This window comes from Chinchilla lanigera, unplaced genomic scaffold (assembly GCF_000276665.1).
Source record: "Chinchilla lanigera isolate Chin_1 unplaced genomic scaffold, ChiLan1.0 scaffold00014, whole genome shotgun sequence".
Taxonomy (NCBI): Eukaryota; Metazoa; Chordata; class Mammalia; order Rodentia; family Chinchillidae; genus Chinchilla; species Chinchilla lanigera.
The window spans coordinates 23,464,848-23,480,365 of NW_004955415.1; the positions used below are offsets into that span (position 1 = coordinate 23,464,848).

The 15,518-nt window shown below is 33.3% G+C and overlaps 1 protein-coding gene across 3 annotated transcripts in view; it reads left to right on the plus strand.

Moving 5' to 3' along the window:
- Positions 1-15,518, plus strand: part of Macrod2 (MACRO domain containing 2) — a 1,840,776-nt gene that overhangs the window by 66,439 nt on the left and 1,758,819 nt on the right. For all 3 annotated transcript variants that reach the window (XM_005380889.2, XM_013512283.1, XM_005380890.2), the window contains exon 3: positions 3,350-3,457. In XM_005380889.2, the coding sequence (XP_005380946.1) occupies positions 3,350-3,457 (108 nt within the window). The remainder of the gene's footprint in view (positions 1-3,349; positions 3,458-15,518) is intronic.

Sequence of the window (15,518 nt, forward strand, 5' to 3'; positions counted from 1 at the left end):
TCTGTTGATATGGTGAACTACATTTATTGATTTGTGTATATTGAACCATCCATGCATTCCTGGGATGAATCTCACTTGGTCATGATGTATAATATTCTTTTTTTTGGTTTTTCTCCGGTACCGGGAACCAAACTCACGACCTTGTGCTTGCCAGGCAGGCGCTTTTGCCGCTGAGCTAAATCCCCAGCCCCATCCTTAAGTTAATTTTAGTAAGGTTCCCTAAGCCTCTTTCTCCTGTAGTTCCCAGTCTTGTCAGACCCTCATTGGCCAATTTTAGCAAGAATGTAGCTAAGTCAGTTTAGAGAGAGTCCTTCACCTTTAATATCTGTTGCCCTTCTATGTCTGATGAAACTCCTCATCCCCTACCTTCATCCAAGCAATATGTGACCACCTGGCCTTCCTTCAGCAAGAATCTTAAGGCTGTTTAACCAGAATCCCCCTTATCCTTGATGTTTCCTTTTAGCAATTTTTCATCCACTGATCCCCATTCTGGTCCTTGTCAGTAATCCCCACTTGTTCTTGTATTGTGAATTGAGATCAGTTATATACTGAAATCTCTTTTTCTATATGATAACAGTTCTGAATAAAATCTATTTTATTGCCTCAGCTATCATCTAGTTCTGGTTGTCTTTGAAAATAGTATACAGTGTGGAAAAGAAATTACTGTCGTGTGTACACCGACAGACATTTAAATTGCATTTAAATAAACCAATGATGCAAAATTTGAATCAGTGCTTCATGTGCGTATAGAATGTCCCTGAGGGGTAAATACCTGAGAACATTTTGTCCTGAAAGCCAGGATATGGGAAAACATTTATTGAGGTCAGTGCTAATAGAATATAGTTGTGTAAAAAAGAAGGCACTGCACATTGATATGCAAATGAGGTAATTTCTAAGTAGTAATTTATAGTCAGAGAACAGTTGGTGGTTAAAAATACTGTATGCCTTTTGGTTTTGATTTATCACTGAAAAAAATTCTGAATTAAATAATTACTAATATTCTGAATAAATTATTAAATTATTAATATTATCAAATGCAACCTTAATTATTATATGCTCTTTTGGCATGCTATTTGAGAAATTGAGCTATAGTATGTCTGGCTAGTGAGGCAAAAATATTCATGTAGATTTTTAATATAGATGAAAATATTTTATCATGATAGTAATACTCATAAAGATCTTTTTAATTAGCTTACTTGAATTATATGTGACAACAGTATATTCAGTATATTGAATTGCTTGATCTTTCACTTTGGGCTCAAAATACTCATTTAAGAAAGTTACAGATGAAAGATTAGGATTTCCTTTTAAAGAACTGAACTGTAGTATAATAGTTTAAACTTTGATGCTTTCCATTACATTTTCTAATTTCTTTACTTTTGGAGAAACACATGATTTATTGTCATATATGTTTAAGAATCATAGTACTACTCATGTATCATTGCATATATAATACTTCATGAAAAAAGATGAAATAGTTTTTAGTACTAAAAGCAGTTAAAGGATGGTCAAGAAACCTATTTACTGTGTCTTCCAAGTGTAAAGTCAAACCTTTTGTTTTTATTTGTGAAATACCTGCCAGTTTAATGCATGATAGCATTCTGAAACTCATACACAGTGAGGAGTCTTCAGTAATTTCTAGATTTACAATGACCCAAATATTCAGAATTGCTTGGAACATCACCAAATATTTATTGCCATTAAACAATAATTAACTTGGAATTAAGACGTTCCAATTTCTTTAAGATGGTAAAAATAGGAACCCGTTGAGTGTGGAAAACCTTGCTGTGCTTGAGTCTGTTTTGGGGCCAGATATTGACAGTTTGGTAATAGAATAAAGTATGATCTATATAGATAATAGGAAATAATAAGTATATTGACCTTTTATTCCATATAACATATTTTATTCCAAATAACTTATTCCAAAAAATATCTTACCTATTGTGGTCCATATATGCTGAATATAGATGCCAAAATAATATTTGTCACCTTTGTGAAAAACAGTGTTTGAGACAGGCAAATACTATACTAAATGTAAGATACTAAATGTAATGAGCTCATGTCAGGTGTGAAGGAGCCAGTATTTTACACACTGAAGTATGGAGAGAATATATTACTGATCTAAACTCTGCTGTATAATTTGTTAATTGGCAGAACTAAGATTTGGAAAGTTAGTGTGGAAGTGGTCTGCTCTTTACCTAACAGAGGAAAATAGTACTCTATGATTTCCTGAGGTGGTCAACTCAATGTTAGGTGTATTATTTGTTGAAGTATTCTAAAGTCTTTCTCTATTCTTTTAACTTACAGTTTCTACAAAGTATTCCATTTTTCCTTGTTATTACTACCACCAGTGAATATTTTTATAAGAATCCTTTGGAGAGAGGTAGTTGCTAAGAAAGGAATTCTTTGTAGGTAGATATGAGTTTAGTGGCCATAGGTTATTTCCTTACTCCTTGACAGTATTTTATTTGGCTATTAGGACTCAGAGATTAAATTGTCTTATGACCTATTACTTCTCCCAGATACCTAGCATTGCATGCTCATCTAAGAGTGTCTTACTGAATAAATAGCATTATCTTCTCCCATGAAAGACTCATACCAATCATAAATACTTTTAAAACTTGAAGTTTATAAATCTGCTTTCTTAGAAGTATATTAAAAAGTATTTTATGCAGAGCAATTTAATGTATTTTAAAACTGATTTCATACATTTGTTTGATAGTTTGTCTTAACATTACTATTTGTTAAAAATAAATGGCAATTCAGATTTATAGTATTACTCTAAAATATTTAAAGATGTATCAGGTTTATGGAATGTAATATTTTGGCTCATTTGGCTGTATGATGGATAGGGTTATTTCTTTTTTTAATTCTAGCACTGCCCTCTATAGTAAAAGATTAAGTATAACTTGATAAGAAAGTTTCAAATATTCAAATATTCTTGAAATGTCTCATCCTAAGGGGCAGTTTGTTACTGAGAAGTATCGAAGAGCAGAGCTTAAATGTTTTTGTGCTCATGTAATTATTTTTCTCACAGAAGGCTTTTAAGTAACTGGAAAAAAACCCAGAATAAAAGGCCCTTTATGGGGAAGATTTAATTTGTTTTGCAGTTGCACTTTTTCTTATTTCCTTTTTCTTATTTCTTATTTCCTTATAATAATTTTATTTTAAAATGGATACTTTCATAATATTAATAATAAATGTGGAGTAACTTGTACAAGGTACTTATACACTTATTTCTGCTTGTCTTTTTTTGTAACATAGTGTGAACCATACTGGCTGTTATAGCTGGTTTGATTAAACAGTCAATTAGATTAGTAATGTTAATATTTATCCCTTTTCATTACAGAAGAAAATACTCAGGAAACATCACAAGTAAAGAAAAGTTTGAGCGAAAAGGTTTCTCTCTATAGAGGTGACATCACATTGCTAGAAGTGGATGCTATAGTCAATGCGGGTGAGTAGTTCATTTTTCTGTGACATATTTTATTATGAATATGCTTCAAAATATTTTTCATAAGCAGAAATATAATTTAGAAAACAATACCAGTATTGGTATAGAAATATTTTATATATTTTACTTCTTGAATAAAAACATTGAGGATTTATTTTACGTATTGCTATAGATAATATGCTACCTAGAGTGAAAGATGCTAAGTTGAGACTAGGTTACTAGACCACTGGCAAAGTGATAAGTTGTTGCAGAAACTTCTTCAGAAAGAACTTTAGCACCTATGTGGTTGTTAGTTTAATTTTTAAGTTTATAATTAGCCAAAATAAATATAAGTTTGTAAAAGTACTTTGTGTATCAAATAGGTTGTAAAGAGATGATTGAATGGAATCAGATATAAGTAAAATACAAACATTATTTCTTTGGTTTTAAATCCTCAGTTGTTTGATTTTTAGGTTTTCATTTTCATTACAGCAGCCATTTAAAAATGTTTTATTGTTTTAAAAATCTAGTTTCCTATTTGAAAATTGGGAAAATATGATAATACTATTTATGTTGGTTTATACTTCCTATATATTATGTGGCTGTATATCAAGAAAGATATAAGTTGTGATTCTATTTTAAAAAGTCAGTATGAAGATATTAATGGTTTAATTTGTGTTTTGTAAAGTTGGCCTCTTTCAGGATGAAAGTGTAAAGTTAAATCTGGAAAGGACTCACAAAGATTTAAAAGCGAGAGGGCATAGAGAGCAGAAGAATATTGCAATAGTGAGAACTGTTTTACCATGAGATCTGTAACTATCTCAAGGGTTAAACAGAAAAGAGCTTTTTCTTTTGTAGGGAGGATACATGAGGCTAGAAAAGAAGAGGGTGTGGAGGAATGGGATGAGGGGCTGGCTCATTTAGACATTTGAGCAGGGAATATTTTTCCCTGAGGTCAATTCATTAGTTGGAGGAACCATTAAAGACAGGTTGTTTACCTTCCATTGGTAAATTTGGTATTTGGAAGGAGAGAAGTGTCATTAAGGTTTGGTCCAGTCCAGCTTTTAAGCATTAGTCAACCAGAATGGTAAAGGGGAACACATAATTCAGCCAATCATGTATGAGACCAAAAATTTGGAGGGTCTGTATCTGGTTTTGTGAAAGGTTACAAGATTGCCATCCATCTGTGAGTTTTATCTAAGTTATAAAGAAGAGTAGTTCTTTGCAGTAAGCCACAGGACAAGTGAAATTTGCTGTCATTATTTTCTAGGAGTGCAGAGTTCAGATGAAGCACAATACTGTCTGAAGTTTTCCTCTTGTGATGAGTAAATTTATATGTTCTAGTACAAAATACCTTGGTTCCGTGGGTGAACAAAAAGGTATAATGAAATCTGGAACATTGTTCAACGTATAACACAGTTCTAGGGACCTAGAGAGGAAGGCTGAAAACCAAGTCAGCTTGTTCTTCCCTCAGAATTGCCTGTCAGTTACTTTGTATGTAGCTGCTTTGCCATAATCAGGGTTCAGTTTTTCTCTTTATCTTTTTCTTCTGATGCTTTTATACTTCTCTCTTTTGCTTCCCTAAAAGGTAAAATTCTTTTTGAGAGTGGAGCCTGAGTCATTTAATCTCCACCTAATATAGTTCATACCTTGTGGATAGAATTTGATGCTTAGGTCAACTTATAGGTGCTATAGGTCTCCCTTATATCTAGTGCCTGTGGGCTGTTCTTTTGTGCTCTGAGTATCAAGATTCTTTCTTCTGACCTGTGGGGGCTCTGAGGAAGACATACCCTTGAAAAGGGTCTAATGAACACCTCTCCAGTACAGTTTTAAGCAGATATTCCTGAGGTTAAAAAGTTGTCAGTGATTTATTATGCCTAGATTTCTGTAAGTATCTGAGCTTTAATTTGAAAATATTTGAAAGACTAACTAAACATACCCTTCCTCTCTTCTGTGTTTGTCTTTGTTACTTTTCTCTCATTGCTGAGACAAAATACCCAATGCCCGAAATGAAGGAAGGAAAGGTTTATTTAGCTTACAGTTCGTGGAGGTTTCAGTCCATACTTGGCTGGCTCCGAGGCAGAGTGGCACATGGCAGAGGGCAAACGTTCATGGTGGCAGAACACAGCAGAAACAAGAGCAAAAGGGAGGAATGGCAGCAAGCAGCCTCTTTCCCTCCCTTACATTGTAAACAGGCTACCCCCACCCAGGGGGTGGCACACACATAATTAGCCTTCTAAATTTCTCACATTGACACAATGAACAACATCCTAGAGCAGGAAGGGCATGTCCTTTGCACCCCAGGATGCTGAGTCATTTAGCCAAACCTCTAGACTCTCCAAGTTGACACAGTGTATCAACCATAACAGTGTTTTTCTAATTTCTAGTCATTAATCCTAGTTTTGTCCTAAGGAGTATAATTAATATCATCTCGTTTTTTTTGAAATACTTAAGGCCATTCTCATGAGTTTTCTTTTTTTTTTTTTCTTGTTAACATAACGTGGAACTGGTCATGTTAGTACACTGTTGGGTTAATACCCTTAGTTATTGCGGCCTGATAACTAAGGCCCACAATCTCCCAAATGAGCAGACAGTGAAGACTTAAATAAATGAGACAATTAAAATGATTGTAGGGCTCCAGGAGGGTCTATTTGTCTTACAGGCTTTGAGATTCTCTGGGTTAAGACAAAGACTTCTCTGGGCAGCCTGTATTTATTAGGTTTTCAAACAAAGGAGGAGGATACTCAAGAAAACATGGGAATCTAGCAGGACGTTGGGAAATATTTTCCAAAGTAGTAAATTATGTCAATCAGGAGAACTACCTTATCTTTAGGTTCGTATTTATTGTAGAGATGTGGAGCCTGCAGCTGCAGTCTCTTTAGTTAATTGGGGTTTGAGCCAAATGTCTCAGTTGTGGCCTTATCTTGTTCTTTGAGGCATCACAGCTTCATAGGCCAATACAGACCTCAGTGGTGACCAGTGACTCATAGAGGTTCACTTACCATGAGTCCAGTGTCCATCTCCAGACAAGGTGCCTGAGCTTTGGGCAACGTACAAGTCAACATGGAAAGCCAATTGGTTAATATTAAACTCTATTTTGTAAAAGGTTGTCTGTCTGTCTGTTAATGTTTTCCTCCTTTTATTTTTAAAAGAAAAAGAAAATAAATCCTGCTCAGAGCCACTTTGTAGTGGTCTCTATCAGTACACTAAATTGCAGGAATAACGATCTTTCTTGAATTTGTCAGCTGTGTACCTTGAAGCATAGAATGATACCTTTTCCATTTTATGTGCAGTTTCCCAAAGCAATGTCTTGACCTTATGTTTTAAAAATATGTTTGATGTCATATATTTTTAAAATTGAACTACATGCAATTGAATTTGTAGTGCCTATGACCAATAACACATTTAGCATTGGGACTTCACACGGTGAAAAAATATGGCTCTGGATTTAAAATTTATATTTGATCAATAAATGAAATATTTTGGAGTAGTTTTTATTGAAATAAAATAAAATGCCACACAAAAGCATTATTAGCTATTCCATCTGTACTTCAGATTTTTTTCAGATTTTATTTTGGTCTCATGTATAATACTTTTCATAGAAGCCATGTAGTGTACAAGGGTAAGATGAGTTAATCTGAAGATAGTAACTTTTTCAAATCAGTTGTCATCTTATCTCATCTCTCTGGTTATAATGACTATATTTGGACATGTTTAACAAGTCTGAGAACAGCCTCAAAAGAAAGTTCCTGGGCAGATAACAAAGAAATGCCAAATGTACAGCATAATGGCTCTGTTTACAGCTTTCTACTGTGCAGTTTGTTGGCTTTATGTAGGAGGACAGGGACAGCCTTTAACTTTTCAGGTGAACAAGACAACATGGCAGGAAAGTCTAGAGTTGTCTCTAGTGAGAAGGGGGAGAGGGAATGCTCCAGTCAAGATGCCAAAGCATCACCCTCTGCTCTCTCTCTAGACTTTGAAGTTCTTTCTCCATTAGGGTATTTAAATACCAGATCTTAGTAGCTATGTAGGGGATTACTTGATATTTTAAATTTCTTCCTAATTTTTTGCTGCATTTTCTCAAATTTCTTTAAATACTACACCGGATAAACCTCCTAAGGTTCTTATACCCAGGGATTTTTTGTTAAAATTTTAATTTTGAAATAATTATAGGAAATTGCAAAAATAAATCAGACTCTCCTATATATCCTTCACCTTCACCTGTGGAAGCTTCCTACAGTGGTGGCAACATATAAGCTATAGTATAGTATAAAACAAAGGAAATTAATATGCATATATTACTATTGTCTAGAAAATAGTCTTTACTCATGTGGTTATGTGAAATGTCACCATTTTAACCTGAGTTTGTGAGTGTATATGTATGTGTATGTGTGTAGTTCTGTTCAGTTTTAGCCCATGTATAGATTCATGTAATCACATGACAATCCTGATACAGAATTGTTCCATTAGTATGAAAGAACTCCCTCATGCTAGCCTGTTTGTATTCAGATCCACCTATCTGCTTGCATGTTTTCCATCTCCATAGTTTTTGTCATTTTATGAATGTAATATAATGCTGTAATGAGCATGGGAGTGCAGATAAGCCTTTGATATATTGATTTAAATTCCTTTGGATCTATAACCCATAAGTGAGATTACTAGATCATATGACAGTTCTATTTTTAGCTTTTATTTTTTGAGGAATTTCCATATAATTTTCTGTAATGGCTCTACTAATTCACATCCTTACTAACATCGTACAAGTGTTCCCTTTTCTCTACATCCTTGCCAGTCCATACCCTTTTTTTTTAAACAATTACCATTTTATACAGATATAAAGTGACATCTTATTGGGGTTCTAATTTGTATTTCACTAATGATTATTGATCCTGGAAATTTTAATGTACATATTGGCTATATGTATGCCTGCTTTTGAGAAATTTTTATTCAAACCCTCTGCCCATTCTAAAATGTTTTTTTTATCTTACTCTTAATTTCTTCCTTATTTATTTTGGATATTAACCCTTTCAATTATTTTCTTCTATTCTCTAGGTTGCTTTTTCACTTTGTTAACTGTTTCCTTTGCTTTTGTTGAACAAAAAGTTTAAATCATAGAATTAGAGTAGAGTTATGGTTACCAGAGGCATTGAGGAGGAAAGGAATTGGGAGCTGATCATCAAAAGTACAAAGTTTCAGGTAGAAAAGGTAATAGATTTTGAGATCGAATACACAGCAGGTTGACTAGAATCAGTAGTAATATATACTTTAGAATAGAAGAATAAATTTTGTGTTTTTTTATTTTAAAGAGAAAAAAATAAAAACAAAATGATGATACAAAATTTCAAAGCAAGATAATAGGAGAGTAACAATGGTTAATATATCGCTTATTGTTGTCTTTAATTTTAGCAGTTGCTCAGATTACAAGATCTAGGCATGAAACATTGATCAAACGATGTAAGCACAAACCTTTCTTTTCAATGAACGAATAGAAATTAATAGTATAGCTATCTTAATTATCTATATATATAGATTTACTTTTCCTTTTCCCTTCCTTCTTTTCTCCTGTCCCCCATCCCAGTTTCTCTTTCCTTCTGAACAGTGTAGAAGACTAAATTTTTTTTTTTTAGTACTAAGAAGTGAACTAAGGACCTCATGCTTGCCAGGCAGGCACTGTGCCACTGAGCTGTATATCACCAGCACTAGAAGAGTAAATTTTGAATGTAATGACTCACCATAAAAATAATAAGTAAAGTAATAGATATGTTAATTTGCTTAATTTAATTAATCTACATTGTGTGTATATATATTTATATATATACAATTATATATTATATATCATATATATTATATATCACATTGTTCCACATAAATATACATGATTATAATTGATCAGTTATAAATATTTTAAATAAAAAGTAGGCTACATAAATGGAATCATATAGCAGGTCACTCTTGAAACTGACTTTTTTTTTTACTAAATTTAATACCCTTGAGGACCATTATATGTCATATGTATCAATAACAGTTTGATCCTATTTCCTTTTTTTAATTGCAGAGATTGCTCAATTGTTCACCTGCTGAAGGACATTTGTTTTGGGCTCAGTATTTTGCAATTAACAGTAAAGTTGCTATAAACATTCATGTACATTTATATAACCATAACATTTTGTTTTTCTGGGATAAACACCCACAAATATGATTGCTAGACCATATAGTAAGTGCATGTTTAGTTTTATATGAATCTGCTAAACTATTTTCCATAGTGGCCATACTATTTTATATTTCTGCCCCTGCAATGTATGAGAGATTCCGTGTTTCCACATTTTTGCTGGATTTGGTGTTATAATTATTTTTTCTTTTTGTCACACTGGTAGATGCATATTGACATCTCATCACGATTTTAGTTTATATTCCCTAAGAATTAATGATGCTATTTATTTGCCATATATACTTTTTCTTTGGTGAAATATCTATTTGTGGTTTTCTTTTTCCATTTTATAATGGGTCTCAAGGCCATTTAAAAGTCTTTGTGAAGTTTTAATATTATTTGTTAAGGTTTGCCCTAAATCATATCTAACATGTATTAAAATATGATATGACGACATGAACATAATTACTTGAGAAGTGAGTGACAGTTGAATAGTGGACATAGTGGTATGTCTCCCTCGTTCTCTGCCTCTCTTACTTTTCTGGCCATTGCACAAGGTGCTCAATTACTTTTCTGAAGTATTTCTTTTCCTAACAATTTCTGCTTGAATTCTTCAGCATGTTAGATCAGGTTTCATCCTATAAATAGTATCCCTGCATCCTGCTTTCTGGGTCCAGCTCCAGGAAGCAGTTATAGTCCTCAGAAAGGTTTGTGGAATCTGAAAGTAAAATTCCCATTTCATACAAAGTGTCTAGAAGAGATAGTAAAACTTCAGACATGGAGAGTAGCTGCATGGTTTGTCTAGGCAAATGGAGCTCTAAGGAGATTTTCCTGCTCCAACATCTAATAAAAAGACTGAATCATTCATACTTACTCCAAAATGACAGGGAAGTAACAGAATGAGCAGCCAGACTTAACAGGCCCGGGCAGATGCAAACAAGGGACTTGTTAGAGGTGGTCTGCTTGGAGTAATAGTGGAAGACCAGATGTGCATCACTGGCCCTACGCCCCATGCCTTAAATTGACTGAAACTAGAGGGTAACATGGAAATTTAGTTGTGTTATAAGAAAAAAGTTATTTTTTGGTCCTAGTTTGTGGACTGGAATTCCTGCCTGTTTTTTTTTCCCTGCAGAGTTTTTCTCTTAGTTCTACTTTCTATTTATCACTTTAGTTTTAATATCTTACTTCAGGTCTCTATTTCTACCACTTTAGTTTTATTTATTTATTTATTTAAAAAAATTTTTTTTACCACTTTAGTTTTAATACTACTTTAGAACTACCACTTTAGTTTTAATGTTACCTCAGTTTTCTATTTCTAACCTTGAAGAAAGTCATATAATATAAATTTTGCTTACTCCAATTTCTATTATCTCCTCCAATTATCTATCTATCTATCTATCTATCTATCTATCTGTCTATTTATCTATCTATCTGTATTCATCTTTCAGTTTCATTATAATGTGCCTAGGAGTGTGTTTTGTCATTTATTTATTTATTTTTTTGTTTGCTGGATATGATGAGTGGCATCATCCAATAATTCAGTAAAATGTTTGGCTATTATTTCCTTGAATGATTTCTGCTTTCTTCCTTCTATTCCCATTCTGGTCTTCTGATTCTGTGTATATTGCATCTTCAGACTCAGTTCTTACCTCTCTTGACATTTCTTTTACCAATCTTCAGCCGATCTTCACAGAGTACATACCACATTTATTGCTTTAAGGAGTGACCCCATGGAGTCACTCATTCTTACCATTTCTAGCTTATAACAAATATGCTTAATTCTTAGTAGCTCAGCCCATAAAAAATTTAAAGAAATTTTTGCATTTAATATATTAGATCTTTCTCTGGACAGCTAGCCTGCCATATCACTGGAAAGGAAAACCTGTATTTTCAGAGAGATTCATGTCTCTCAAAGTTTAAGACTTCAACTTCTTCTGTATTTCTGCAGGTTTATCTTTCTAAGATGAATATTTGGTGATATAACATCTGTAATGTAAACTTTCTAAAGATCTGTTCCTTGAAGTGCCTACTCCTAGCATATGGTGCAAGGTCCCCCATTATTTATCCTTGGCCATAGTTTTTAGTTTCATTTTTCACCATGTTATGATTTGGATTAAACATGTCTCCCAAAGGTTCCTGAATTTAGACGTGGGGCTTTTGGAAGGTCAGTTAACTTAATGATGAGTTCATAGCTGAATGTGCTATTAGAAAGGGCAAAAATTAAAAGGGATACAAATAGGAAAGGAAGAAGTGAAATTACTTCTATTTGCAGAACTGAATTTGGGTCAGATAAGTAGGAAGTAATGACAGTTTTATTTTTACTCTCCAAGATAGGACACAATGCAATTTCAGAAAGTGAAATCTCTTTTCTAAGGTTATTATTTCTCTTTTATTTCACTTAGATTGTATGTTATACACAGAGTAAGTGCTCAAGTTGTTTCTTTTAAATTATAAACTGGTAAATTTTGTGCTTATCTTATTTTACTTTAAAATTAAAAAAATTGAAGGATGTGTTTTATATTAAAAATAAATGAAAAAAGCAAAATTGTAAGACACCGCTGAAATCCAGAGAATTATTAGAAATTATTTGAAAATTTGTATTCTTATAAATTGGAAAATCAAAAGTGGATGAACTGCTATGTACATATGACCTACCAAAATTGAACCAAGAAGATTTAAAAAACCTAAACAGACTAATAGCAAGTAATGAAATTGATACGGTAATAAAGCCTACCAACTAAGAAAAACCTAGAACCCAGTTGATTTAGTGTGACATTTTATAACTTTAAGTAACTAATGTCAGTGCTTCTCATACTTTCACATATTGTAGATAAAGAAGAATGCTTCCAAATTCATTCTATATAGCCAGTATTACCCTGATACCAACACCAAAGACTAACCCCCCAAAGAAATAATAAATTACAGACCAATATTTTTGTTGAGCAGAGATGCAAAAATTCTCAATAAGATACTTGCAAGCAGATTTAACAGCATGTTAAAAACATCATACATCATTACTAAATTGGTTTCATCCTAAGGATACAAAGATAGTTGAACATAATATAAATGAATAAATGTAATATACCGCATAAATAGAATCAAGGATGAAAATCATATCATCTCAACAAATGGAGAAATGACCTTTAACAAATTCAACATTCCTTCATGATAAAACCCCCAGTGAAAATAGTTATGGAAAGATCTTATGTCAAAGATAAAAACTGTGTGTAACAAACTCACAGCTAGCATCATACCCACTGAGGGACAAGTTTAAAGTGTTTCCTCTAAAATCAGGAGCAAAACAAGACTATCTACTTTCACCACTTCTGATTAATATACTACTTGAAACTTAAAATGATAGGACAAGAGGGAAAAAAATTGAAAGGGATAGAAATGGGAAAGGAAGAAGTGAAATTATTTCTATTTGTATATGATATAGTTCTTTATATAGATGATTTAAAATATACCACCAGATGACTTTTAGATCTGATAAACTAATTTAGCCAAGTAACAGGATACAAAATCAACACTAAAATCAATAGTGTTTCTATACATCAGTAATTAACCAACTGAAATGAATAAGGAAAATTATTACATTTACAATAGTTTAAAAAATTAAGTACCTGGGAATTAACCTAAGCAGGGAGTCAAAGCCTTCTACAGTGAAAATTACAGAACACTGAAGAAAGACATTAGAAAATTCAAAGACCTCCCTTGTTCGTGGAGCAGAGGAACTAACATTATGAATATGGCCATATTGCCAAAAGTGATCTACAGGGGCAATTCCTATTGAAATACTGAAAGCATTATTCACAGAGCTAGAAAAAAAATAATCCTAAAATTTATATGGAATCAGGAAAACTCAGAGTATCCAGTGCAGTCCTGACCAAAAGGAGCAGTACTGGAGGCATCATATCTGATTCAAGTCATACTAGTAATGTATAGTAATAAAAACCACATGGTACTGAAACCAAACCAAAAAAAAAATGAAACAAAACAAAGCAAAACAATAACAAAAAAGGCAAGCAATAGAATAGAGCAGAGGACACAGAAATAAACCAAAACAGCTACAATTTTTACAGAGGGTCATACCCAAAAACATACCCTGGAGAAAAGACAGCTTCTTTAACAAAGGGTGCTTCCAGGCATGGTGGCACATGCCTCTAATCTTAGCACTCAGAAGGTTGAGGCAGGAGGATAGCCATAACATTTTGAGGCAGACTTGAGGCAGCCTGGACTACATAACGAGTTCAAGATCAGACTGAACTATCTGGCAAGAACCTGCCTCTTAAAAGCCAAATCAAATAAAACAAAAATAACACAAAGGAGATGAAGGCAGTGCAGCTTGGGATCATCCCGTTTAGTTAAAGTCTTGAGTTTTCTACTTGCTGCTCACTTCCAGAGCATTCATAAAACACTATACCAAATGAACACATGGTGCTGGGAGAACTGGACATCCAAATACAGAAGATTGAAACTATATCCCTACTTTTCACCCTACACAAAAATCAAATCAAAATGGGTCAAAGACTTAGATATAAAACCAGAAACTTTGAGAGTGCTGGAACATAATGTAAGGGAAACATTTGAAGCCACAGACATAGGCAGAGACTTTCTGAATAGGATTCTAGTCACAAAGGAAATAGCAATAAGTATCAATAAATGGAACTACATCAAATGGAAAAAGTTTCATCATAGCAAAGGAAATAAGAGTGAAGAAACAACCTATAGAATGAGAGACAGTCTTTGCTAGCTGCTCTTCTGATAAAGAACTAATATCTAGAATGTATGAAGAACTCAAAAAATTACCCCACTAACAAATAACTCAATCATAAATTGGGCAAATGAACACTTTATAGAGGAAAGTACAGTGGCCAAGAAGTGTATGAAAACACTTTAAGTATCTTTAGCCATTAGGGTAACGTAAATGAAAATTATTTTGAGATTCCATCCCACTGCAGTTGGAATGTCTATTATCAAGAACACAAAAACCGGTGAATTTGACGTGGATGTGGGGGAAGAAAAAAACTCTCCTACATTGTTGCTGGGAATATAAAACTAGTACAACCACTATGGAAATTACTATGGAGAGTCCTTAAAATACTAAAGATAGAAAAACCATTTGATCCAGATATGGCTATCCTGAGTTTATTTCTGAAAGGATTAAAGTCAGTATACTATAAAGACACATGCATACCATTGTTTATGGTGGTGTGATTCACAATAACTATGCCTAGATGAGCATAAAAAGAAGAATGGATACGTACACAATATAATACATGTACACAATAGAACTTTTTTATCACAAAGCAGAATAAAAGCATGTTATTTTCAGGAAAATGTATGAAACTGGAGACTGTCATGTGAAGCAAAATAAGCCAGACTGAGAAAGTTGAAGATGACATGGTTTCTCTCATATAAGAAACCTAAATAAATAATAATAAGATAAATTAAATAAAGGAGAGATATCAAGAAACTAGAGGATAGACTTTTGGAGAAGGGAGAAAGAGAATAAAGGATTAGGGGATAGGAGTATAAAGGGAGAAGGAATATTGTGTTTGAAAATTAAGAAGATCTACTAAATACATGGTACCACCTTTTCAAAATGAACCTCACTATTCTCTATTACTGACATGCTTTAGTGCCCAAAATAAGAAAATAATACAAATACGCTGTGCTATAGTTTACTTCTCATAATTGCACAGCTTGTCAGAAGACAGTTACAGTCATATCTAAATAAAAGCTGAGCTTTTTAGTGAGGCTATCTGGTATTTCATGAAACCCAAGGTTGTGTTATACCTTGTACACTTTTATTTGAAATACAGTATACTTTTTTTTTTTTTGGGTTTTCTCCGGTACCGGGAACCGAACTCACGACCTTGCGCTTGCCAGGCAGGCACTTTTGCCACTGAGCTAAATCCCCAGCCCCTACTTTTA